We start from the raw sequence: 24,018 nt of genomic DNA on the forward strand, positions 1-24,018 counted from the left end.
GTGTAGCCCTAGCTGTCCTGGAACTCACTCTGTAGACCAGACTGGCCTTGAATTTAGAAATCTGCCTGCTTCTGCCTCCCAAGTGCTGGGATTAAAGGCGTGGGCCACCACTGCCCAGCTGGGATAACCATTTTTAAAGACATTTTATCTCAAGTTGACAAACCTCCAGGGTTCTCTCATCACATAGGTTCCCCCATTCCCTGCCATCTGTTAGCTGGGTCAACTCCAGTTCAGTCATCAGGCTGTACCTTGGGGGTTTACTTAAGAAAAGCCAACTTCCAGCTTTGATCTTAAGTTGCTGACAGCATTCAGCTCACTGGAGCAGAATCATTTGTTTATATAATTATCTTCCACATGAATTGAGGACTTAAGGGTGGGGTCAATCTGTCTTTTCAATTCGGAACATAGTGCTACTGGTATATAGTTCTGTACACAATTAGAAGTGATATATGACTATAAGGAAGGGGCCTAAGACTCGATGAAAGTGACATTTCTTTTGGTAGGCTGACTTCCATCCCTTTGCTTTTATTCTTTCTTTCTTTCTTTCTTTCTTTCTTTCTTTCTTTCTTTCTTTCTTTCTTTCTTTCTTTCTTTCTTTCTTTCTTTTTTGAGACAGGGTCACTGTGTGTAGCCCTTGCTGTCCTGTAATGCACTCTGTAGACCAGACTGGCTGTGAACTCAGAGATTGGCCTACCCCTGGCTCTCCAGTGCTGGGATTAAAAGGCCTGCACCACCACGGCTGGGCTTGCTTTCATTGTTTTCAGGTAGCTTCCTTAAGACAAAATTAACCTCGGCTTCTGTGGTTTCTTTCTTTCTTATTTTAACCGCGCCAAAAAACGATTTTAGCATTCTTCCATTGAGCTACATTCCCAGCCCCCTCTTGTCTTTCTGTAACTAACTTTCCCGCTACCCTTGTCTTTGGACACTGTCTAACCAAGTCCTGCTAGGAGAGTTAAGCTCTCTAGGGCTGTTGCCTCATTGCAAAATAAGAGCAACACGAGTACCTATGAGAATCAACCGCTCAGTCAATGTGAGTTACAGCAACTACGTTTACAAGTTCTCTTCAAGCATCTTTCCCCTTCCCTACTGGACCCTCCACCCACTTGAGCCGCTGTCCAGACCTGTGACTTGGGACTCACCCTTAACCCTTCCTAAATCCTGACTTTAAAATGGCTTATCTTCTTTAAATCAGGTTAACTAAAAATCTCATCGGACACCTTAGGTTTTGTGTCATGCAAACACTCATATGAATTAAGAACTATCACACAAAGTGACTTTATGGCGTCCTTTTATTACAGATCACTTCTGTGGTCCCCGCCCCGGCCGGGCCCCGCGCCCCGATCACCACGGCCGGCGCTCGGCTGCTTCCGGTGGGGCCTGCGCTCTCCGCGGCGGCTCGCGCGTTCTGCTCGCTGGCGGCCTCATGCAGGCTGAGCGTGGGGCTAGGGGCGGCCGCGGGCGGCGGGGAGGCCGGGAGCGGCCCGGAGGGGACCGAGAGCCGGCCGGGGCAGCGACGGCGCTGGCGAGAGGAGGCTGCGGGGACGGAGGCGGCCGGCGGGGCCGGGGCCGGGGCCGGGGCTTCCGCCGAGGCCGAGGAGGTGGTGGCCCGCGAGGCGGCCGCTGGGAGCCTGGAGGCCGGGGCGGCGGAGCCAGCACTCGGGTAAGGAGCTCGGGTTGCTGCGCCCCTAGCCGGCGTGTGGGGCGCGCGAGGCACAGCGCCTGCGCGGGATGGAGCCGGGAGGGCGCGGGCGGGCTGGGGGGGGGACGACACGCACGTGTACCGTGCACGCGCAGCCCCTGGCTGCTTGTGGCCGAAGGACTAGGCAACCGGCCTCCCGGTTTTCCATGGTCTGATGGAGACTAACGGCGGCGCCTGGTGTCCGGGCTACAGCCTGGCGTACTGTCCCAGAAGTGACTTCCTGTGGAGCGACGTCTACCAGAATACAGATTTACTCCGAGAAGTGTTTACTCTGCCCTCCGTTTCCTTTATCCCATCCCACATTGCCTAGGTAACAGTGTCTGTGGTCACCCATACCTGGATGGAAGGACATGGGGGGAAGATTATGTCTTCATGTTGGTTTGGATTGGTGAGCTCTAAGATCTTTCCCACTCTTCAGATTCGTATTTAGTCTCGCCGAGACTATTCTGGGTACCTAAAGATTAAATGAGGAGAAACTGACCGACCTTCCCAAGGCCTTTCTGTACTCCTATCTTATGGTTGGGCACATTGGTGCTCTAAATCAGGATTAGAGCAGTGCTCTGAAAGCAGTCAATAGCGTTCCAGCTGTGTAGGGACCACTGTCCAGCTGCAGGATTCCATGCAGTCTACATCCTTTGCTTCCCTTCAGGATGACTAGACTGCAAATGGAAACAACTTCTAGATATGTACTCCTCCAAAGTAACTTACTTGGGAACTAAGAAGCCCTGAAACCATTCCTTCTAAAGATGGGTGGTATGAACCATGAACTTACTGAGTTTGATAAGCAAATTATCAGGACAGTACCTTTACTGCAGTGTGTTATTATCCTTAATGCGATTGTTAACTTCACAAAATACAAGAATTTGTTTATATCTATTTTTTGTTTTTGTTTTTTTTTAGAAGTATATTAGTTTTTCTGCGCCCGTGGACCCGTGTCTGTGTGTGTACATAAGTGTAGTGCCAGCAGAGGCCAGAAGGCATCAGATCCTTTGAGCCCACGTTAAAGGCAGTTATGTTTTCCAGAACAGCAGCAAACTGCTCTTAATGCCCTGTAAGGCACCCACACTCACGGTATATGCAACCCCCCCACTCACATTCATGTAAATAAAAATAAACACAAGAATGCAAATGTTTTTTCTGCTGGGCAGTGGTGGCCCACACCTTTGATCCCAGCACTTGGGAGGCAGAGGCAGGCTGATTTCTGAGTTTGAGGCCAGCCTGGTCTATAGAGTGAGTTCCAGGACAGCCTGGACTACACCCTGTCTCGAAAAAACCACACACACACACACACAGACACACACACACTAATGCAAATGTTTGACTCCAGTTCCTTTGAATATATACCTAGTAATAGGATTGTGGAATCCTTAGTGGTGGTTATAGTTTTTATTTTTAAGGAACAGCCGTACTGCTCTTTGTCGTGCTATACCAATTGATGTTACTGTAACATATGAGAGTTCCTATCTCTGCACTTTTGCTAGCCCTTGTTGGTTTTTTTTAATCCCTCCTCTTCCTTCTCTTTCTCCTCTTCCCCATCTTCTTTCTCATCATCTTCTAGATAGGATCTCACTATGTAGCCCACACTTGCCTTAATTCAAGATCTTCCTGCCTCCATTTCTAAGGTATGGGATTACACATCTACTTTACCACAGCTGGGTTTATTTATTCATTTAACTGTTTGTTTGCTGTGATATAATCTTATCATATAGTTCAGCCTGGAACTCAAACTCAGAACCCTGGTTTTATTTTAACTACATTTTTGTTGTTGGTTTTTTTTTTTTTTTTTTTTTTTTGTAGGCTTATTTTATTTATTTTCTTATTTTTTAGACAGGGTCTCAGCATGTAACATTGGCTGCCCTGGAAACTGACTCTGTAGACCAGGCAGGCCTTGAACTCAGAGATCTACCTGCCTCTGCCTCCTGTATTGGATTAAAGGTGATCTCTCATTGTGGGTTTGTGTGTGTGTGTGTGTGGTTGTTTTTATTTGTTTGTTTTTCCATTTATTTATAAGTTTCTAGATACTGTTAGGTGAGTAGCTTGTTCTCATGATTTTGATGGTGAGTGACACTGAGATTCCTTTTCATATATGCACTGGCCATTTGGGTCTCCTCTTTGGGGACATATCCCTTCAGGTGATTCAACCCTGTTTTAGTCAGATCCTTACTGCTCTTTGTATTTGAGTAGTCTGAGGTCGTTATAAATTCTGCAGGGTCATCTTCTGCTGGGCCAACAGCTTGTAGACATTTCTTCTCCTTCCCTACGCAGGCTGTTCTACTCTGTTGGTTGTCTCCTCTGTCCTGCAGTAGCTTCTTTGATGTGATCCCCTTTGTCAAGGTCGCCTCTGTTGTTTCGGCTGTCGAGGTCAGATCCAAGGAAAGCTTTGCCCAGAGCAATGTCCTGGGGTGTTTTCCTGATGCTTTCTCCTGATAGTTTCAGGTTTCATGTTTGAAGTCTGTTTTATTTAGAGTTGATTTTGTATATGGCTTATTTCTTTGGGGGTGTGGATATGTGCATGTATCCCTGGGGTTTTCTTGCTCCTTTTTGGTGGCAGGACTGAACATAGGGTGGCATGAATGTTAAACCATGTTAAGTAACATTTAAACCACATGCTGTCATTTTTTTTTTTTTTAACCAGGACTGTCTGTACAATTTAGCCGTTTACCTACGCTTTGTAGTTCGTCTTAAACTCTGATCTTAACTTTCGTTTCTTTGTTTAAAATATTTAGGATCTTTTTACAGTTTCATGCAAGTTTTAGGAGTGGTTGTTTTGTTTCTTTGAAGGATGTCTGGACATCTCAGTGGGCATTGCATTCAGTCTGTAGAACACTCTAGATCTTATGGATATTTGAACGTATTAGTTCTTTCATCCATGAACACCGGAAGGCTGAGTGAAAGCTTGTAATTTAGTGTCTTCTCCAGGTGCTTTCATTGATGTTTTGTAATTATCATTGTCGATATGAATCGCTTCTTTGGTTAAATTTATTTGTATATATTTCATCTAAATTTTTTGTTGCTATTGTTTTTTTGATTTATTCTTCACTTTCACCAAGTTAATTTTGTATTCTGTAACTTAATTTATCAGTTTTAAAGCTTTTTGGTGGCATTGTTTTATATATATTATGCATCATATATGTATAATTATATGAGTAATTATATAATATACAAAATATACATAACTAATGTCACTTTCCAGCAGGGGTAACTTAACCCCTCATTTTCTGTTTGCATGCCTTTCTTTTGTGTTTCCTCTCACTGAGACTTTTGGAGACAGGATCTTACTATGTAGCCCTGACTGTCCTGAAACTCACTATGTCAAGCAAGCCAGCTTCAACTCAGAGAGATCTCCTGTCTCTGCTTCCCAAGTGCTGAAATTCAAGGTGGTGGTGCTGCTGCCACCACACTTGGGCACAGACTTTAATCTTGTACTGAATGAAGATGTGAAAGGCAAACTTAGTCTTTTTCATAACATTTATTTTGACGAGTGGTTAACAGGAGGCCTGTTAGTAGTCCTTGAATTTTTTTTTTCCTTTTCTAGCAGATAATAGTAAGTAATTAACATTTATTGAACACTTAGTTATGAGATTTGCACAGCAAGGCACAGCTAAGTTACTCACAGTTATGGTTAAATTACTTATTCACAGTTAATCTGCAGTTCAGTGAGCCTGGATTCCACATGGGTCTGTTGACACTGGAGCCCACTCTTTTGGCTACTGCTCTGAGCTTCTGGTATGATTTGAAAAGAGGTGTCTCAGTGGTAGTGTAGGACTCTGGCAAGTCTTAGCTTGCCAGGGACTCCCTGAAGGAAGCATGCTGAACTGGGAATCCATGCAAAAAGCAAGAGGAATTTATTGTTCCAACTTGTTGGGGTCATCCTACACCCGGAGGAGAAGTGGCTTGTTTGTTGAGTATTATACAGTTTTCAGAGCAGCAGCCATTAGGCACAATGTGATTGGCAGAACAGTGTGACTTTTTTTTTTTTTTTTTTTGGAGACAGGGTTTCTCTATGTAGCCTTGGCTGCCCTGGAACTCACTCTATAGACCAGGCTGGCCTTGAACTCAGAAATTCGCCTGCCTCTGCCTCCCAAGTGCTGGGATTAAAGGCGTGCGCCACCATGCCCTGCTCAGGGTGACTTTTAAACTGACTGGTCTTTAGGGAATGAGGTGGCAAGGACTTCCCTTGTCTCTAGGTGGCCAAGGTCAAGGTTGCAGAAAGTGTCTACATGCTCTGGGCCTCCCCCACCCACTGGTGGGTCCACCCCACAGTGGTCTGAGGAATGTAATTAAGTCTCTCCTTCTGGGCGGGAGGGGTGTCTAAGTGCTTCATGGCCTTTCTCTTCCTGGAGGGGAGGGGTCCGGTGGAATTTTCCAAGTGCCCTGAGCTGACCTCTTCAGTAGGATCTCTTGCTGCACAAGCATGAGGACCTGCATTCAGATTCCCAACACTTGTGTAAAAAGCTGGGCAACTGTAGCTTGCAGCTGTAATCCCAGCCCTGTGTAGATGGGGCACAGACAGGAGGAATGCTAGAGCTTGCTGGTTGCCAGCCTAGCAGAGCTCCAGGTTCACTGAGACAGTGTCTGACGTCAGTAAGGCAGAAAGCAATGGAGAAAGATTCTCAATGTCTTCTGCAGACATACATACAGGCAAAGACACTTGTGTACACAGATACATACTACACATGCATACACACACAGACACACACACATTCACACTAACACACACATACAGAGGGGGGAAAGGAGGGAGTGAGGGGAGAGGGAGAGAGGAGAGTATGCTGTTGAGTAATGTTTTTACATACCTTTCCCCTCATGTTTATATATGATTACAAGGCTGAGTATGAAACTGGTAACATATTTATCTCTTTGAATGTTAGCTGACCTTTGTGTTCCTTATCTATATTTATGTGGCAGATGTCTATGTCTATATTCACTTAAAAAAAGCGAGACAGAGTCTCTCTGTGTGGCCCAGCTGGCACGAGTGGTTCTCTGCTCAGCTTTTCTAGTGCTTGGGACTATAGGCCTGTGCTGCCATTCCTAGTCTGGTTAATAAAAGGTGGGAGGGCTGTTAATAACCACACTACAACTTTGAAGTCATATATTTTTTAAAAAATAAATTTATTTTTAACCTTTTTTTTTTTTTTTTTTGCTTTGTAACTAAACCCTGTCTTGAGTAGTAAACAATACTAGCTATTGCAGAGAGTCTTATACTCTGACAAAGGAAGTGTCTGACTCTGATGCTCAGACGGAGAGAGGTGATTTGGTGTCATGTCAGGTCTTGGCGCGTGTCTAAGGCTTGTTGCATCCCTGAGGCTGAAGTGGGTCACTGGCATCATGAGCCAGTAGAGACTGTAAGCTTATTAAACTCAGACTCAACAGCCTCCAAGACTGTTTCCGCCTTTCAGAAAGACTGAAGCTGGCTTGGCTGGTGGCTGAACGTGCTTAAGTGTCCCAACAGCAAATTGCTTTAGGATTACATTTTGGAGCCAGGCTACATAGTGAGTTTCAGGCCAGTCTGGACTATATTGCGAGGAAAAGGCTTTTGACATTCTTTCTTATTGCTGTGAGCCGTTGTGTAGATGTTAAGTGTCTCAGTGTATCTGTTCTTGTTAAGAGTGTGCTATTTTGAGGTATGCTTTTTCCACTGGCCATTATTTCACCTCCATTTTCCCATGATCTATATAGATACCAATCCTCAAACAGTTTAACTTATTTGGAGAAAACCATGAATAATACTGTGTCTATGTTTACATCTAAAATATTTTAAAATTAAATGGATCAGATACTTTCAAAACACATAATTGCCAGCATATTCTGTGCTTTTATTAATTAAAACATGGAGCAGGAAAACATTTTAAGGGTTGAGGATGTGGCTCTTTTGCTAGAATGTCTAGCATGCACAAGGCCCTGGGTTTGGTCCCTAGCACCACAAACTCTGGGTATGGGGTTTCATACCTTATCAGAACTCAGAATGGGAGGCAGGATATCAGAAGTTACACAGTAGTTAGAGGCCATGTTGAGCTACATGAAACCCTGTCTCAACAATGGCTGTAGAAGCACTTTAAAAGGCACACCACTTTTATGAGTAGCCTTAAATACAGTAGTGACTTGAAACTGGCTTTATACATTTAAAAAAATAATACGTCAATAAAGCCTTTAGCAGTAAAATTTCAACTGTTCCTTATATTTTTAAATTAATTTTTTCTTTCCATATTTCCCTCATAATTTTATCTGGGGTAATATATTTTATACTTGAGAATTGTTTAATAGTTGCTTTTCACTTCTGTGTAATAATTTTTATTTATTATTTTTTTGTTTGTTTTTGAGACAGGGTCTCACATAGGGCAGACTGTCCTTGAACTTCTGATTCTCCTATCTCGCCAGTGCCAGGGTTTCTGAATGGTAATAACCATATTATTAAAGTATAATTAGGATGACTGACTTGTATCAAATTCATATACATATTATTTTAAGACCTTCAGTTCTATGATTCTTCTATTTTTTGTATTTATCAAATCACGTTATAACACCAAGAGACATTGTTAATTGATTGTGTATTCAGTGAGACAGTTACTGTGTATAAAGATCTATATGTTCTTCCATATGTATGAATGGATCCTTATCATTTATGACTGAAAAATTAAAACTGTTCAGCTAGCGAATACTTAAATGTGCTGTGTGAATTTCATGTATGCATGTATGTTTTGGGTTCCTTGGGCATCTAGAGTTGTGCTGTTATAGTTTATGTCTGCTCATTTGACCTTGTGTTTTTTGTGTGGTTGTTTACGTGTTATATGTAGTCTGTACTTTCTACACTCTGGAGTGTGGATTACTTAGAAGTGTGACACAACAGCATTTTCCATCAACAAAAGTTCTGATTACAGGATTCTCTTTTTTTCTCTCTTTGATTGTTATTAGGCAAGGTCTTTTATTCCACAGCCCAGGCTGTCCTGGAACAAGATACTGTAGCTTGAGATGGCCTTGATCCTCCTGTGGGGATTATAGGCAAGTGCTTCCACATCTAGCAGGACTCCACTGTTCCCAAGAAACAAATACTAGAGTCCTAGAGTCCAAAGCAAACCTGTGCTCAGAGCAGGGTGTGCTCAGAGCAGGGGGCCTGAGGAATGGCTCCTCTGTTTATAACACACCCAATATAAACCTGGTCATGATGTGAGGAGGGCTACAAAGTTTGTTGCCGTCCCCCAAACACATGTCCTACACATTAAAAACAACCAAAGCAAACCAAACCAAAGCAAAACAACCAAGAAACATAAAATTGTGTCTTTTAGCTTCATCAAAAAGCAGTTGACTTCTCTGTCAAATGCAAGTTGTGTTTACTTCACCTCCAAAGCCGCTTTCCCAACTCCAAAACAATGAACATAAACATCAGCCCAGAGTAGGAGGTGTAGCTCAGGGTGAGGGCCTGAGCCTGCTGTGCTAGAAGGGCCCTGGGCTCAGCACCCAGAAGACAGCCAGGCCAGACCTGCTTCCTCTCCCCTCTCTAGAGCTGGGCTTGCTCTCAAGCCTCATGAAACTAGAGATCAAAGCACAGTTTTAGCTCTGAACAGCAGGTGGGGCAAGTAGCACACTACTTTTCAAATAAGCCCTGGGCCCTGGGCCACTGGCAGACAGCAGCAGGGAACACTCCTTATTGGCTGTGGATCTTAACTATCAGTGTAGTGCTTCCCCTGGGCTGTCTGTCCCAGGCCACTGGAGAGATCTGAGAAAGGATGCATCCATACCACTGATCTCTCTGTTGTTTCTCCTCCCTTTGTTTTACAGAGACAATTCTGGTTTTTAAGCATTGTCACTGTGCATATTATTTGTTCACAGGCCTATGTTACTTGAAAACCCTTTTTACAAGTATGCAAATGCTGTGCTCCCCCCCTCCCACTCTGGTGACTTCCTTTGTTCCTCGGTTTCCCTTTTTTCATACATTGCTTTACGCACACATATGTAATTTTATCTCTCTCTCTAGAAACCACAGACAGAGAAAGCACTTTTCTCCTGACTTTGGCGGTATTCACTCTATCACCCCCAGCCAAGCCCGTCTTTCTGCAGATGTGGTGCCTCCATCTTTCTTTAGGATTGAAATAATTCTGTCCAGCATATAGATTGGATTTGCTTTATTCATCCCAGCAGAGGAAACTCTTTAAATGGTAGAGTGTTTTACTTTTGGGAGATGTGAGACATTTTGCCTTCCTGGTCAGCAGCATGCATGCCTGGGCCAAGACTCATTGACAGCTGGGTGTGCTTAATGTGGCAGTGGGTATTTTATCCTTAACGTGACATTTCCACATGGAAATGTTTCCTGAAACTGGTTTGTCCGGTAAACTCCAGGCCTGGAGTGGTACCACGATGTTAGTACAGTTTTACTTATTAATGTATGTTGGGGCTCAAAATCAAAGTAGAACATATATCCATAGAATATACCATGTGAAGTGTCAGATTTTGGGAGTTATTAATTTCTTTTGAGTCTTTAGCATCTTCTGATATTTTGATTTTTATTTAGTGTTCGTTCTTACTATCTGGATGGCAGAAATAGAATTTACAAAGTTAGTGGCTTTTTTGGTTCCACTTCCATTTCACCCAACTATCATACCTAAAAAACACATTTATTTCGTTATTATTTCTATTTATGTATATGTGTGTGAGTATATGTCAAGTGTATGCCGGTGCCCATGGAGGCCAGAAGAGGGGATCAGATCCCCTGGGGCTAGAGTTACAGGCAGATGTGATCGGCCTCACTTGTGTGCCAGGAGCTAAACTTAGGTCCTTTGTAAAAAATATTACATGCTCTTAACCTTCTCAGCTGCTGAGACATGCCTCCAGTTCTACACATGCCTGTAACCCCAGCACTCAGAAAGCTGAGAATCATGAGTTTTTGCTCTGCCAAAACTAGAGCATGAGTGTTGGTAGAACTTAATTTGTCTTAGCTTTCCAGCTCTAGTCTTGTGCTGTTATTTTTCTTCCCCTCAACTTGACACAAGCTGGAGTCACCTGGAAAGAGGGAGCCTCAGTGGAGAAATGCCTTCCATCAGATTGGCGTGTAGGCAAGTCTGTGGTACATTTTAGTTAATGATTGATGCGAGAGGGTCCAGCCCACTGTGTGTGGTGCCGCTCCTAGGTAGGTGGTCCTGGATTATAGAAGAAGGCAGGCTGTGCAAGGCACGGGTGTGGAAAGGAGCAACTGAGTAAGCAGTGTCCCTCTAGGCCTCTTTGGTTCCTGCTATGCTTGAGTGCCTGCCTTGGCTTCCTTCAATGATGTGATCAGGATGTGTAAGCCAAATATGCCCTTTCTTCCTCTTATGTTACTTATGGCCATGGTCTTTATCACAGCAATAGGTAGCCAACTAGGGCATTCCTCTTGAGAGTTTATAATACAGATTATTCACAGGTCTCATAGTTAGAAGTAAGCAACACCAGGATTTAACTTGCACTTTTCGCCCAAAGAATATTTAGATATTTTCGGTGGGGATTAGGGACTGTGGAATTGAGTGTTGCGTTGGATATCTGAGAAGCAGAGGTCAACAGTCTCAGACTTATGCAGAAAATAAGACCACCTAGTGCTGCTGGCTTGCACTGCTAACCCCACAAGACTCACTGTGCTGTGGCTCAACTTCCAGGCACTCAGCTTTCCTTACCTACCACTGCCTTGATCCTGGGATTTGCATTTTGTCCTGCTGGATCAGGAGCTTTGAGAAAATCCTCCTTTCTCTATTGCAAAGGGAAAGCTTTCTCCTTTCCTCCAGGCATCTTTACTGCCCTTTATTTTAATTAAAAGATTTCTCTTCTTAATGTTGGAAGAGCTTCCTAAAGGTCACACTTGAAATGAGCTGCAGAAGGGAGATACAGATCTCAGGACTCTGTCCTGTTGTAGGAGAAATGGTCTCTTGAAATTCACAGAAAAATGCCTTTTCTTATTTTTTTTTTTATTCTGGCTCCAGTAGGGACAGGAAGGGAAGGTGGTTTCCCAATGTGTAGCCACGATGCCATACAACTAAGGTTCAGGAGCAAGGGACATCAGTTCAACTGAGGGGTATGTCAGGCAAGCACCTTCTGAATGCCATGTGCCTTGTGGCAAGAGTAGGCTTGAAGAACAGTGCATGGAAGGTGCTGTCACACAAACAATGAGCATGTGGGCATACATTTTTTCCAACCGACTTTAATAAACATTTAACCTCCCTTCTAGCCCCACACCTACCAGAGGTAGTAGAAGAGAAAAGTTATTAGGACATGGGGGAAGTAGATATGTTTAGAAATAGTTCTTTGGGGGCAAGTCTAATCTTCGTTGTCAGTTCCAGTAGCAAACACCTAATATGAATCCGCAGCTGCCGTCCAGTTCTCTGACAGGCACCACACACAAACCAGCAGCTGCAGTCCAACCCACTTGGCAGTAATCATTCACAAAGCAGCAAGGGTAGTTCAATTCGGAAGCCAACCGGCTGCTTTGGAAGCTGCAGTAACCTCAGGAGAAGTTCTTTGGCGAGTGTCTTTCTGACATTACCACAAGTGAAGCTCAACAACACAATGTAAGATGAACTAAAACATGTGTGTAGTTAGCAAGAAGAGCAAGGCGGAGCAAAGTAGACCAGTGCTCGAGCTACCGGTGTCTGTGGGGTCATGCTTATACTCCTGAACATATGAGTCCTATCCCCTGTGTCTGCTTCAGCAAAACATCCTGTCACCTGTGTGCCCTAGCAAACCATCATTTGACATAACTGACTTCCCAGAGGAACCAGAAGTTTCCACTTCATGACGCCCTTCCTTCTCTTTACAAAATACTTGACCTCTCTTTCTGACTTGTGCAGCAGTTGCTATTTGATTTCTATGGGCTTTGGGAACCACTTCTGAGAATTTTGCTAGCATTTGCTCTCCTTTCTCTCTTCATTAATGTCATGTGTAAATGCTCTTGATGAAGAAATGATCTTAACCTGAAACAAATGCAGCCAGCCCTCAAAACAGAATGGACCGGCATTTTATACACCAGCCACCACAGGAGAAGGAAAAGGAAGGGAAATCCGAGAGGAGCTTCAGGTGCTGGGAAGCCAGGTCCCTTACACAGGAGTGTCATACCTACTTGGTACAGTGGCTTGTTCTCCCTCATTTTGCCAGTGTGTGTAGATAAGACTGGCACCACATGAGTTAGGCCCCGGGAAGACAAAAATTCTAGCAAATCTGTTACTTTTTGTGTGAAATGGCAAACCAAACAGCCTTTGCTGGCTAGACTGAACGTGGGCCTTATCTAAGAAGACAAGAGGGCTGTGTGGCAGGGCTTGCCCAGCATGTGCAAGGCCAGTAGGTTAGTCCTTAGCAGCAGGAGGGAAACTGTTAGGCTTGTGCTGTATTTGAGTTTGTGACAATTGGTGCAGTAGTTACCCTTAAAGACTTTTGTCACAAGAGGAATAGGATTATAAGTTGATCAAGGGTCCAAATAATGTGGTGGGACCAGTCATGAGGACTCCCTCTCTCCTCTCTCCTTTCCTTCCTCCTTCCCTCCCTCCTTCCTTCCTTTTTTTCCTTTCTTCCTTCTTTATTCCATAATTTGTAGACAGTTGACTTCTATTTTTCTTTGCTATGAGGTATTTTTTGATTTTTTTTATGAGTGACTCCAATCTTGGCTGTTTCAGTGACTGCTAGGATGAGTTTCAATGAATAAATTTTTGAGTCGGAGATCTGTTCACTTGTGTAGTGGATAAATTTGGGAGTAGGGATGTGATCTATTTCAAATAGACTTCATCTGTGTAAGATCCTCTCTACTCTCTAGGACTTCACTGAAATTAAGTAAGATCAAGAAATGAAAATAAAGTTTGGAAACATGTATGATTTGGGATGTAGCTTAGATATAGAATGCTTGCCAAGTGTGCATCAGGCTGAGTTCAGCCTTCTGGCACTGTTCAGTCTCCGTTCCAGCCAGCTAGCCTTCCATTTTGCCACTGGTAGTTATGAGAGCTTTCACGAGGGCTTTAGACACTAAGAGATTTTATACTCCCCACCCCCTTTTTAGATGGTCTCACTCTATAGCTTCTGATTAACCTTCAACTTACTGTGGAGCCCAACCTGACCCTGATCTGATTTTCCTTATATCTTCCTGAGTGTTAGGATTATAAGCATGAATGACCACATGTAGAAAGAATTTTTTTCATGTTAATATTGTGCTCAGTGAAGGAAGCATGGTATGGTGGTGGCATATATTTATACTCTTGGCTTTCAGGAGAATTGCTGTTTGGGGCCAGCCTAGGCTGCATAGCAAGATTCTGTCTCAACAACCTCCAGTCCAAATATTATCTGGTAGTAAATCTTCAATAAGATGCACTGAAAAATATTAAGAATTCAACCAAGCCTGGTGATGCAGGTTGGTAATCTTAACTTCTCACAGGGCATAGGTCAGAGAATCACAAGTTCAAGGCTTGCCTAGGTAGCTTAGTGAGACCCTACCAGTCTCAAAATAAAAACTAGCAATAAGGTGGTAGGTATAGCTTAGTGTTAGCATACTTAGCTAGCATGAGGGAGCTCTTAGGCTCAATCCTAATACTGTCACAAAATTTTCAAGAATCTAAACATTGCATAGGAATTGCACTTGGGAAGCCTGGGGCAGAGGAACTGGAGTTTGAGGTCAGCCTGGGTTGCCTACTGAGGCCCTGTCAGTTGAAGCTGTTTTGGCTGAAGTGCATCAACACAGGCAGGAACTGCAAGAAGGCATTGCGATTCTTATTTTGCAAGTGTTGCCAGGGAACCGAGTTCTTAAAAACTGTAGAAATTTAGACTTCCAGGAGCCACTTTCCGTGGTAATTGGCATCTTACTAGAACTGACGGCTACATGGCAACAGGGCTGTTATGTGAAGAATCTCAAGTGATAGAGCTTTCAGAGTAGTTGATGAGGTGACACCTCCTTCAGGGAACTGCTCAGCTTTATTGGATCAAGGTGGGTGAGTGGCATTTGGCAGACTGCGTTGCTTTGCTCTGTCTCTGGAGAGACTTGAACACTCCTTTCAGGCTTTTAAAAAATGAATTGTTAACAGGTAGATTGAGTGGTGGATTTGGGACGGAGGTGGCTTTAGTTAAGGAGAGGAAAGTTGAATAGAAAAAGACGTTAGAAAAGAAAAAAGAAATAAGCCTTATACTACTACTACTATTAGTAGTATAATAGAAATGTGTGCTTTACTCTGTGGTCTAGATTGGCCTTGAACCCTTGAACTCAAGCAGTGTTCTTGCTCTGGCCTGGTGAGTGTAAATGTGTGCTACCACACCACACCACTGTTGCAGGATATGTGATCACACTGTGAACCCCAAGATTGTGTTATTTACTGGAAAAACCTCTTTCTAGTTGTGTGGCTCAGCCCTATCACACACCTTTAATACAACTAGAAATACATTTTTTTCCCACGAAATAACGCAAATCACTACTGCTTGGCTTTAAATGGATTTTCTTTTTAAAGATTATTTATTTATTTATTTATTTATTTAGAGTTTGTGTATATGCCAAAATATGTACCATGGTGTACCATACATATATGTGCAGGTGCTCACAGAGGCCACAGAGGACCTTGAATTCCTTGAAACTGGAGCTTCAGGTGGTTGTGAGCTGCCTGTGGGTACTGGGAGCCAAACCTGGGTCCCAGGAACCAAGCCCAGATCCTCTGGAAGAGCAGCAAGTGCTCTTAACTGCTGAGCCATCTCTCCAGTCTCCCCAAACAAATTATTTCAGGAGTGGGGTGCAGCTGCAACAATTATTTTAAAAGATAGAAGTGGCTGTTGAACAGGGGGATGGCTGGAAAAATTGGGGTGGTTGCATTTTAGGAGTCTGAATTGCCTTGAGATTATCACTGGAAATGTGAACCCTAAAGATAATTCTGGATTAGTCTCAGCTAGGAAAGAGAGGTATGTTACCAGACATTGGGAGCCAGTGATCGTTGTTCAAAAGTGGCAGAGACCTTAACTAAATCCTTGTCTCCTGGTGGTGTTTGTGTATTAGTGTACAAAGAATTGCTGCCTCTACTGCTTTGAGAAGAAAAGTATTGTCACACCATTCACTATTAGCGGAAAATTGATTTGTCTTTTGTCCTGTTGTTCCTGAGTTGCTGGGATTAAAGGCGTGTACCACCACACCCAGCTAATGGAGAGGTTTAGCTTGCCCATCCTGAGGATTCGCTTCATCTCCATTCTGTAGAGCAGGTGAAGTCAAATTGACGCTTGCCTATTAGAAAAGCTGCATGTAAAACAGTCCTCATTTTAGCTGAGCCCCTCTGTGTGTTCCAGTGGAACTTTGTTGTTTTTTGTGTTGCCACTGGGCAGGATAATAGCTCAGCTGTACTTTGATTTATAAGTAACCTAATTGGGTTTCTGTTACTTTATGAACACTGAAACCAATGACCAGCATCCAGGTACAAAGTATTACTGTGAAAATGACCAGTTTAGCTTTGACATGATGGCAACATAAAAACAACACCGTGTTTATGTAGTACTGTGTCCGCTTGCTATGTCCATGTTTGTATAAGGAAGCAAATGTCTCCTATGTATTATCCTTCTTTCTACTCTCCTCTGATGGGGGCTCCTGTGGCCCTTGCATTTGAGTCAGAGCAATGAGATACTAGTTTAGTGCACCTCTAATTTGGGATCAGGGAGTCGTTTGTCTGCAGGTGGCTAGTCTGTTATGAACGCTCAGGGACTCTGGAATAGTGGCAATTGCAGGGTCCTCAGTTCTCTCCAGGTCTCCTGCCTTTCATTTCACTGTTGGTTTTACTGCAGGAGCAGGCTCTCAGGTCACAGTTGTGTTTTATATCAGGATCATTATCTTGCTCAGGTATACATTTTACCATGTGCTTTAGCTGCTTAGAGATTTCAAGCTAACTGGAGAAGCTTCTATGAACTTACTCCGTGGGACAATAAAAGAATATTAGGCTTTCCCACGCTAACCCTGCTCACACTTTGAGTGCTCGTTCTAGCCCCCAAGCCCTCATCAGTCTCTGGTATTAGTCACTCATTAGCAGATCTCACTCACTAAATAACTTAACTCAGCCAGCATCGTTGGGCCTTCAGAAGTTTATAGAGATGGCAGCCTCTAGGCTTCAGGCCACATTTTGTAATCTCTAGATTTTGATATAAATGGCCATTTTCTTGTTTTTATAGTGAGACTTATGATATTTGAGGGCTGAAAGAGATCTTGGAAGGCCTATTTAGTCCATCCTTTTAGGAAACTTTATGCAGTTTCATTTAGGTGAGAATTATTGACTAATATGAAATTTGTTGGATGAATGGTTGATGACCAAAGGAACGTTGCAGAAATGTCCTAAATAGAAATGGGGTCATATCTGTACTGTGAGTGGGCAGACCCGCCACTCAGCCCTCTGTCAGTCACATGATTAGTTGTGCTGGGGTTTCCTTTTGTCTGTCTGTCAACTGATATGATGTAACAGTGTTCAAGTGACCACATTCAGTGTATTTTAGTCAAGACCTATTTGACTGAGCATTAAGCAACATTGGAAATTAAAAACAAATCTATAAGTAATTTAAGAAAAGCAAGGAAAAAGCCAGACAGAAGATGGACTCTTCTGCATGCTCCCAGGCCAGGCCTTGTCAATAAATTGACACAATATAAAGAAAGCTTGTGCTGGTAGCTTCTAATGATGTAGGGGAAAGGGCAGGTAGAACCCATTGGGAAGTTGCTGTAAGAAATAAGCTTTAAAGGAGTTTGTTTTGGAGGGGGTGGGGGCTAGAAGTAGTCTGTGTGGTTTGGGCGTGGTGGCATATGCCTGTGACCTCAGTGCTTGGGGTGGGGGGGCTGAAACATCTGAATCTGAGAGCCTGAGCTTTATGATAAGATTTTCTCAGAAACAGAACAGGACCTTTCAACAGTGTGTGTGTGTGTGTGTGTGTGTGTGTGTGACATAGAAAATGAAATGTATTGAAATGGAAAGGTAGGACATGCTGACTCAATAAAATTGGTTACCAAAAAATAAAATGTTTTGGGCTGGCGAGATGGCTCAGTGGTTAAGAGCGCCTACTGCTCTTCCGAAGGTCCCGAGTTCAAATCCCAGCAACCACATGGTGGCTCACAACCATCCGTAACGAAATCTGATGCCCTCTTCTGGAGTATCTGAGTACAGCTACAGTGTACTTACATATTTAAAAAAATGTATTAACATAATAGAGGAATGAACTGGGAATATGTGTTTTATGGTACTCTCTCGGTGATGAAAAGGGGTTTTTCTTTTTCTAGGTGGTACTGGGGACTTTGAATGTAGGTCCTTGTGTGTACTATACAAGTAGCCTAAATGTGGGTTTTAAATTTTATCTTAATTTTCATCTTCATCATTTTCTACATTTCTGTGTTAGTAAAGTGCTTCAAAAATACTTTAGTTGATTTTTTGAGAATTTCACATAATGTGTTTTGATGACATTCATCCCTTAAATTTGACCCTGACCCCTTCCAGATCCTCCCCCACCTCCCTGTTCTCCCCCTCAACTCCAGTAATCTATTGAGTCCAATTCGTGCTGCCCATAAACTCCTGATAGTGAGGCTCTCCAGTGGAGCATGGTGAGCCTACCAGGAGCCACAGCCTTAAAGGAAGCTGACTCTTTGTCTCTACGAAACCATCCCCCGTCTGTAGGCCTTACTTTGTAATCTAGGCTACTTCCAATTCATGAGGATGGTAGAATTTTGAGTATGTGCCACCATACCCAGCTAATTGGATTTTTCAAAAATTCATGCTTAACACTTGTATATAAATAGTTGGCTTGAATATATTTCACTAGTTTTCTTTTCTTGGTAAGGATATTATAACCTTTTGGACTTTTTTTGAATTAAGTACTTACGTTCTACAAGCATTTTTTCTTTAAATATCACCTCATTTATTATGGAAAGTTTCAAATATACAACACCACGTAGGCTAACTGAATAACAAATTGCTACTCCTCCCTGCCCATCTCGGCAGTAGTCATGTGAGTAGTTTGTTTCTGGCCGCCATCCCTCTCCACACACCATTTTGAACCAGCTCCCAGATCTTTCATCTTTTCCCTTAAGGTTAGAAATTCATAATATCACTATCAAACAGTAAGTAGTATTACCAGCTCATTCCTTTTTTCTTTTTTGTTTTTTCAAGGCAGTGTTTCTCTGTATATCTCTGGCTGTCCTGGAACTCACTTTGTAGACCAGGCTGGCCTCGAACTCAGAAATCCGCCTGCCTCTGCCTCCCGAGTGCTGGGATTAAAGGCGTGCGCCACCATGTCTGGCTACCAGCTCATTCTTAATGACATATTCTCTCTCTCTCTCTCTCTCTCAACCCATCTGCTGGCCAACTTCCTTCTTTCTTGTTTTTCAAAGATATATTTAATTACTATATCTACACACACTGTAGACACTGTAGCTGTCTTCAGACACACCAGAAGAGGGCACCCGATCTCATTACAGATGGTTGTGAGCCACCATAGGGTTGCTGGGACTTAGATTCAGGACCTTCAGAAGAACAGGCAGTGCTCTTAACCACTGAGCCATCTCTCCAGCCCCCTTAATGACATTCTCAAATGTCTAATCATTATTCACATTCCCTCAGCTGTTCTCAGAATAACTGTTTCCTCTGGCTAGACTATTGGAATGGAGATAAGTTCCCTGTCTTACATTATGAATCATATGTAAGAGATTGTCAGGGGTGGGGGAGTTGATACACTACGGATGGAACCTGGGACCTTCTGCCACTGACACCACCTGAGCCCATTAAGTTTGTTTAATCTATCTCTTTTTTTCTCTTCTGCCACCATTTAAAAAATTTCATTATTTTATTTTCTTTAAAAAATGTATACAGATGCTTTGCTTGCATGTATGTTTGGGCACCACATGCATGCAGTGCCTGCAGGGCCCAGAAGAGGGCGTTGGGTTCCTTGGGGCTGAGTTACAGATGCTTATGAGTTGCCAAATGTTTCTCTCTCTCTCTCTCTCTCTCTCTCTGTTCTGTGTTCGTGCACACACACAGATATACACGATACACACATTCACACATACAGATATACATGATACACACATTCACACACACACACACAGACACGAGAGAGAGGGGGGGAGGGAGAGGAGAGAGAGAGGTGTAAGTGTGGATACACAATGAAGTCACAATTCATTATACATAATGATTCTCTCATTCTCCTGTGGGCTTTGGGGATCAGATTCAGGTCATCAGGCTTGTGTGGTAAAAACTTCTACACAATGAGCCTTCTCAGTGGCTTGCAATTTATCTCTTAATAAACGAAGTCATCATTTTTCTAAGTATACTGTAGGATTTCTACAGTTCTATGCATGCTTTCTCTTCATGCCCAAAACTGAAAATGCTCAAGAATGCCTCTGAGCTGAATTCTCACTAAAACATGTTTGTAAGGTGCACTTGTAAATATCTGTAAATTTCAGGGAGAGCTGATTGCCATCTTAAATTAATTAAAACTATTTAGTGTGTGTGTGTGTGTGTGTGTGTGTGATGGGCATCATGTGTGTCATGGTCACAGGACAATTTATTGTATTGAGTTTTCCTTTCACCTTTTTAAAAAAGTTATTATTTATGTGAGTACACTGTAGCTGTCTTCAGATGAACCAGAAGGCCACATGGGATACCATTTCAGAGGTTGATGATCCACCATGTGGTTGCTGGGAATTGAACTCAGGTCCTCTGGAGGAGTAGTCAGTGCTCTTAGCCACTGAGCCATCTTTCCAGCCCCTCCTTTCACCTTTATATAGGTTTCAGGGTTGGAACTCAGGTCATCAGGCTTGTGCATCAAGTGCCATTATCTTCTGAGCCATCTTGCCAGGCTCTGGTCCTAAAGCCTTAATAATCCTACAGCCTTATTATTTAACTAGATGAAATAGCTATTTTCCGTGGGGGTAAGTTCAAGCAGAATGCCCCCAATTTCCTTTCCATTACTAATTGGAAAGTTACCTAAGATAATGCTCTGGTAAAGTTAAGTTCTTTGAAAATATTGCTTAGGATTCCAGCCTTGTTTACAAATTCACTTTTCATCATCATAACTGTGTACTATTGTATTTATTTTACCGTGAAGACTTCTAGGTCAGGACTCCACTGCCTGCCTATTGATTTGCCTCTACTGATTGCAGGTAGAAGAAGACAGCGATTCAGAGACCTATGGAGAAGAGAATGACGAGCAAGGAAATTTTTCTAGAAGAAAGATCGTCTCCAACTGGGATCGATATCAAGATACTGAAAAGGAGGTCAATGGTGAAAGTGGAGAATCTCAGCGGGGCACAGACTTCAGCGTCCTCCTGAGCTCTGCAGGTGAGAGTTGTAGTTGTGTCCTTGTTGCTTAGAGCTGGGAAGGTCGCATGGGCATTTTGTTACTTTTGAAATTGCATTGAAAATGTTATTTTGTGTGTGTGGGTGTGTGAATCCCTTATGCACTTGTGCCATGACGTGCACATGTGGAGGTTGGAGGACAACCTGCAGGAGTTGCTTTTCTCATTCTCAGGGATGCAGGCACGGCAGCAAGCAGTGAGTTCTCTTGCTGGCTCATGCCTATAAATTTGAATGCGTACACTAGACTAAGAATAATAATTGATGAACCCATTCCAAGTAGGAAAAAAGTTTGAGAATATTAAGTTGTGAGCCAGAAGCACAAGACTGAGTCTAGTGCAGTGAATGGATGTTGCACACAGCACAACTCCTTTAGATGTCAGTGTGCAAATGCATTCTGCTCTGACTGTTCAAGAACTCAAACCTTAAGTAATTTTACTGGTCGGCTGAACATTTCCATCCTGTTCCCTGAGCTTTGGCCAATTATAGATTAGGAACACTTTTTATTCAAGGTAGGAGGAAAGAAACAGGTAAAATGGCTAGTTAATTCTTACCAGCTACTTAGCTAAAAGATCTTGGAGGAAAAATGGAAATAATGTGATTAAATTAGCTTCTATTCTACATGTGGGTTTAGTTCAATCAGAGATACTGCATGCATGTTTGAATTCAATTAAAATTGTAGTCTAGGCCAGAAGGAATGTTCATTGGTTTATGATTTTGGTTTTTTTTTTCCCCCCTGAGACAGGGTTTCTCTGTGTAGTCTTGGCTGTCCTGGAACTCACTCTGTAGACCAGGCTGGCCTTGAACTCAGAAATCCACCCTACCTCTGCCTCCCAAGTGCTGGGATAAAAGGTGTGCGCCACCACGCCCGGCTGGTTATTTATTTATTTATTTTTTAACATTTTATTTATATAAGTTAAAGTCAGGCACATGGTGGATGATTTGATAGTCGGCATACTGATTTCTTCTCCAAGGGTTGATTATCCATCTTGAGAGACTTCAGTTGTCATGTCTTTGCTGAGCTCTTCTGTTTCTTCTCCATTCTGCGGCTGATTTATTGGCTTCTCACTGCAGCGGGATACTGAGAAGAGCTGCCCTGCCTTTTCGTGCATGTTGCAGAGCAGCTGTGATGGTCTCCTGCCGAGCTGTATTTCATTCTCTGATCATTTGAAGAGTATCCTCCAGATACACACTCTCTGCTCCTTACAGCAATTCTGAGTTTTAGCTCTGTTCTTTTTTATATACATTAATACATTAAATTATGGCAATTGCTTGGGGATAGGAATCAGTGAGGAAGGGCTATTGCCATTTTATAGAGTGGTCAGAGAAGTTCTTACTGAGAAGATTTGTTTAAAGCCCTGGGGACGATGAGGGAGGAAGCACTGTGGGTATACAGAAGAGTTTCCAAGGCAAAGACAGCAAGCTCAAAGGCTCTGAGGGAGCAGTGTTTACAAATGATCTCTAGGTGAGTTTTCCAGGCACAGCGGTTAACTTTGGAGAACTGGTAATTAGGAGTGAGTTTCTATCTTACACACTTGGTGTTTGCTAATGCCGATACATTCACTCTGGACATTTGATTGCTCTTTTCCAGTGAAGTTAAGGAGCCAGCACTTCTACCTTTGATGAATTGCTAGAGAATTCTAGTATAGGTGCATGAATTTCATAGATGAATTGTTCACAATTCACAACTGCTCATACTCACAAATGGAAGCAACTCACATATCTATCAGTAGTGAAAAGAATGTACAGAAATACGAGTGAGTCTCTCAGACATCACGTGGAGCAAAAGAAACATCACACACCTGTAGGAGACCTCAGTGTAGTTCGGCATGGGGGCCAGGTATGCCTATGTTCACCTGTCATCCACGTGCCTGGGAGGCTGAAGTAGGAGGGTCACCAGTACAGGGCTAGCCTAGGCTACATACTGAAACTATCGCAAAAGATCAGACACAAGAAAAATTTAGGAGTGAGAAGAGGGGTAATGGTTAGAAAGAGGCATATAGCAGGTGTGTAGGCCTACACCCTTCTGTGATGTTGGTGGTACTGTGCTTGCCTGGATGATGGCTACTTTAGTTTAATTATTATTTGATAATAAATTTAATAATAATAAAATAATTATTTTTTAGATTGTTCATATGTAGTCACCATTTTTAAATTGTAACAGGTCTTCCTATGAAAGACTCCTTTGCGGAACTCATTAGCTTGTGTAAATAGGTTCTGCTTGCCTTGAGTCTCGCATGGCTGGAAGCATCTACATCTTTATTTCTGGAGGACATGGAAAATGATGTATGGTTTGCTTTAAATCACACTTGTTCTGGAGGGACTGGGAGTTTGCAGCTGTCCACTCTTTCTCTAGGACTCTGAACCAGATAAGCAGGCCACTAGTTTCTGTTTCTAAACAGTGTTCTTCTAATCCTCAGCTGTGCTTTAAGAATTTGCACAGTCTGTCCCATTAAGATGCCATGATCATAAGAGCTCCTGTGTGCCAACTGTATATGAGCACAATAGCCAGGATAAGGCTGAAGATAAATGTAAAGAAAAAAATTAAGAGTTAGTGTGTTGGCTCTGTTTAGTAAGGGAACCCTCCTGTTGGTATGCGGATTATCTGAAAAAACAAAACAAAGCAAAACAAAAAAATAGAGCTAGACTTTTAACTTAAAAAAAATAGCTCAACAGCAAAATAATATTTGTTACATCAGAGTATAGAAGTAGGTCTCAAATCAGATGTTCTCTTTTAAAACCTCAAAAAGATAAGAGCAGCTGAAGACTTAGAACTTGTTTGCAAATCTATCGATTCCCAGAGTGGTTTGCTTTTTGCTGCTGTGATGCAGGCTCCTTGAGTGTTTGCTGGTTCTGTGCATCCTTGGCTCCATCACAGTCAGCTGCTGCATCCTTGGCTCTATCACAGTCAGCTGCTGCATCCTTGGCTCTATCACAGTCAGCTGCTGCAACCTTGGCTCTATCACAGTCAGCTGCTGCAACCTTGGCTCCATCACAGTCAGCTGCTGCATCCTTGGCTCCATCACAGTCAGCTGCTGC

At 42.9% G+C, this 24,018-nt stretch overlaps 2 protein-coding genes and 1 non-coding gene across 4 annotated transcripts in view; 2 read left to right on the plus strand and 1 right to left on the minus strand.

Annotated features, from left to right (window-relative positions):
* Positions 1-24,018, minus strand: part of Chrm5 (cholinergic receptor muscarinic 5) — a 52,381-nt gene that overhangs the window by 13,334 nt on the left and 15,029 nt on the right. The gene's annotated exons all lie outside the window — the stretch shown is intronic.
* Aven (apoptosis and caspase activation inhibitor) overlaps positions 1,343-24,018 on the plus strand; it is a 135,097-nt gene continuing 112,421 nt past the window's right edge. The window contains exons 1-2 of one of the 2 annotated variants that reach the window (XM_021152728.2): positions 1,343-1,660; positions 20,787-20,964. In XM_021152728.2, the coding sequence (XP_021008387.1) occupies positions 1,424-1,660; positions 20,787-20,964 (415 nt within the window). In that variant the 5' untranslated portion in view covers positions 1,343-1,423. Of the gene's footprint in view, positions 1,661-2,024; positions 2,088-20,786; positions 20,965-24,018 lie in introns of those variants that run through there. The other variant, XM_021152729.2, reaches the window with a different exon arrangement.
* LOC115030543 lies at positions 8,788-8,916 on the plus strand. The gene has a single exon (XR_003836125.1). It is a non-coding gene; the product is annotated as a small nucleolar RNA SNORA11 (small nucleolar RNA).

Source organism: Mus caroli, chromosome 2 (assembly GCF_900094665.2).
Source record: "Mus caroli chromosome 2, CAROLI_EIJ_v1.1, whole genome shotgun sequence".
Classification (NCBI taxonomy): Eukaryota; Metazoa; Chordata; class Mammalia; order Rodentia; family Muridae; genus Mus; species Mus caroli.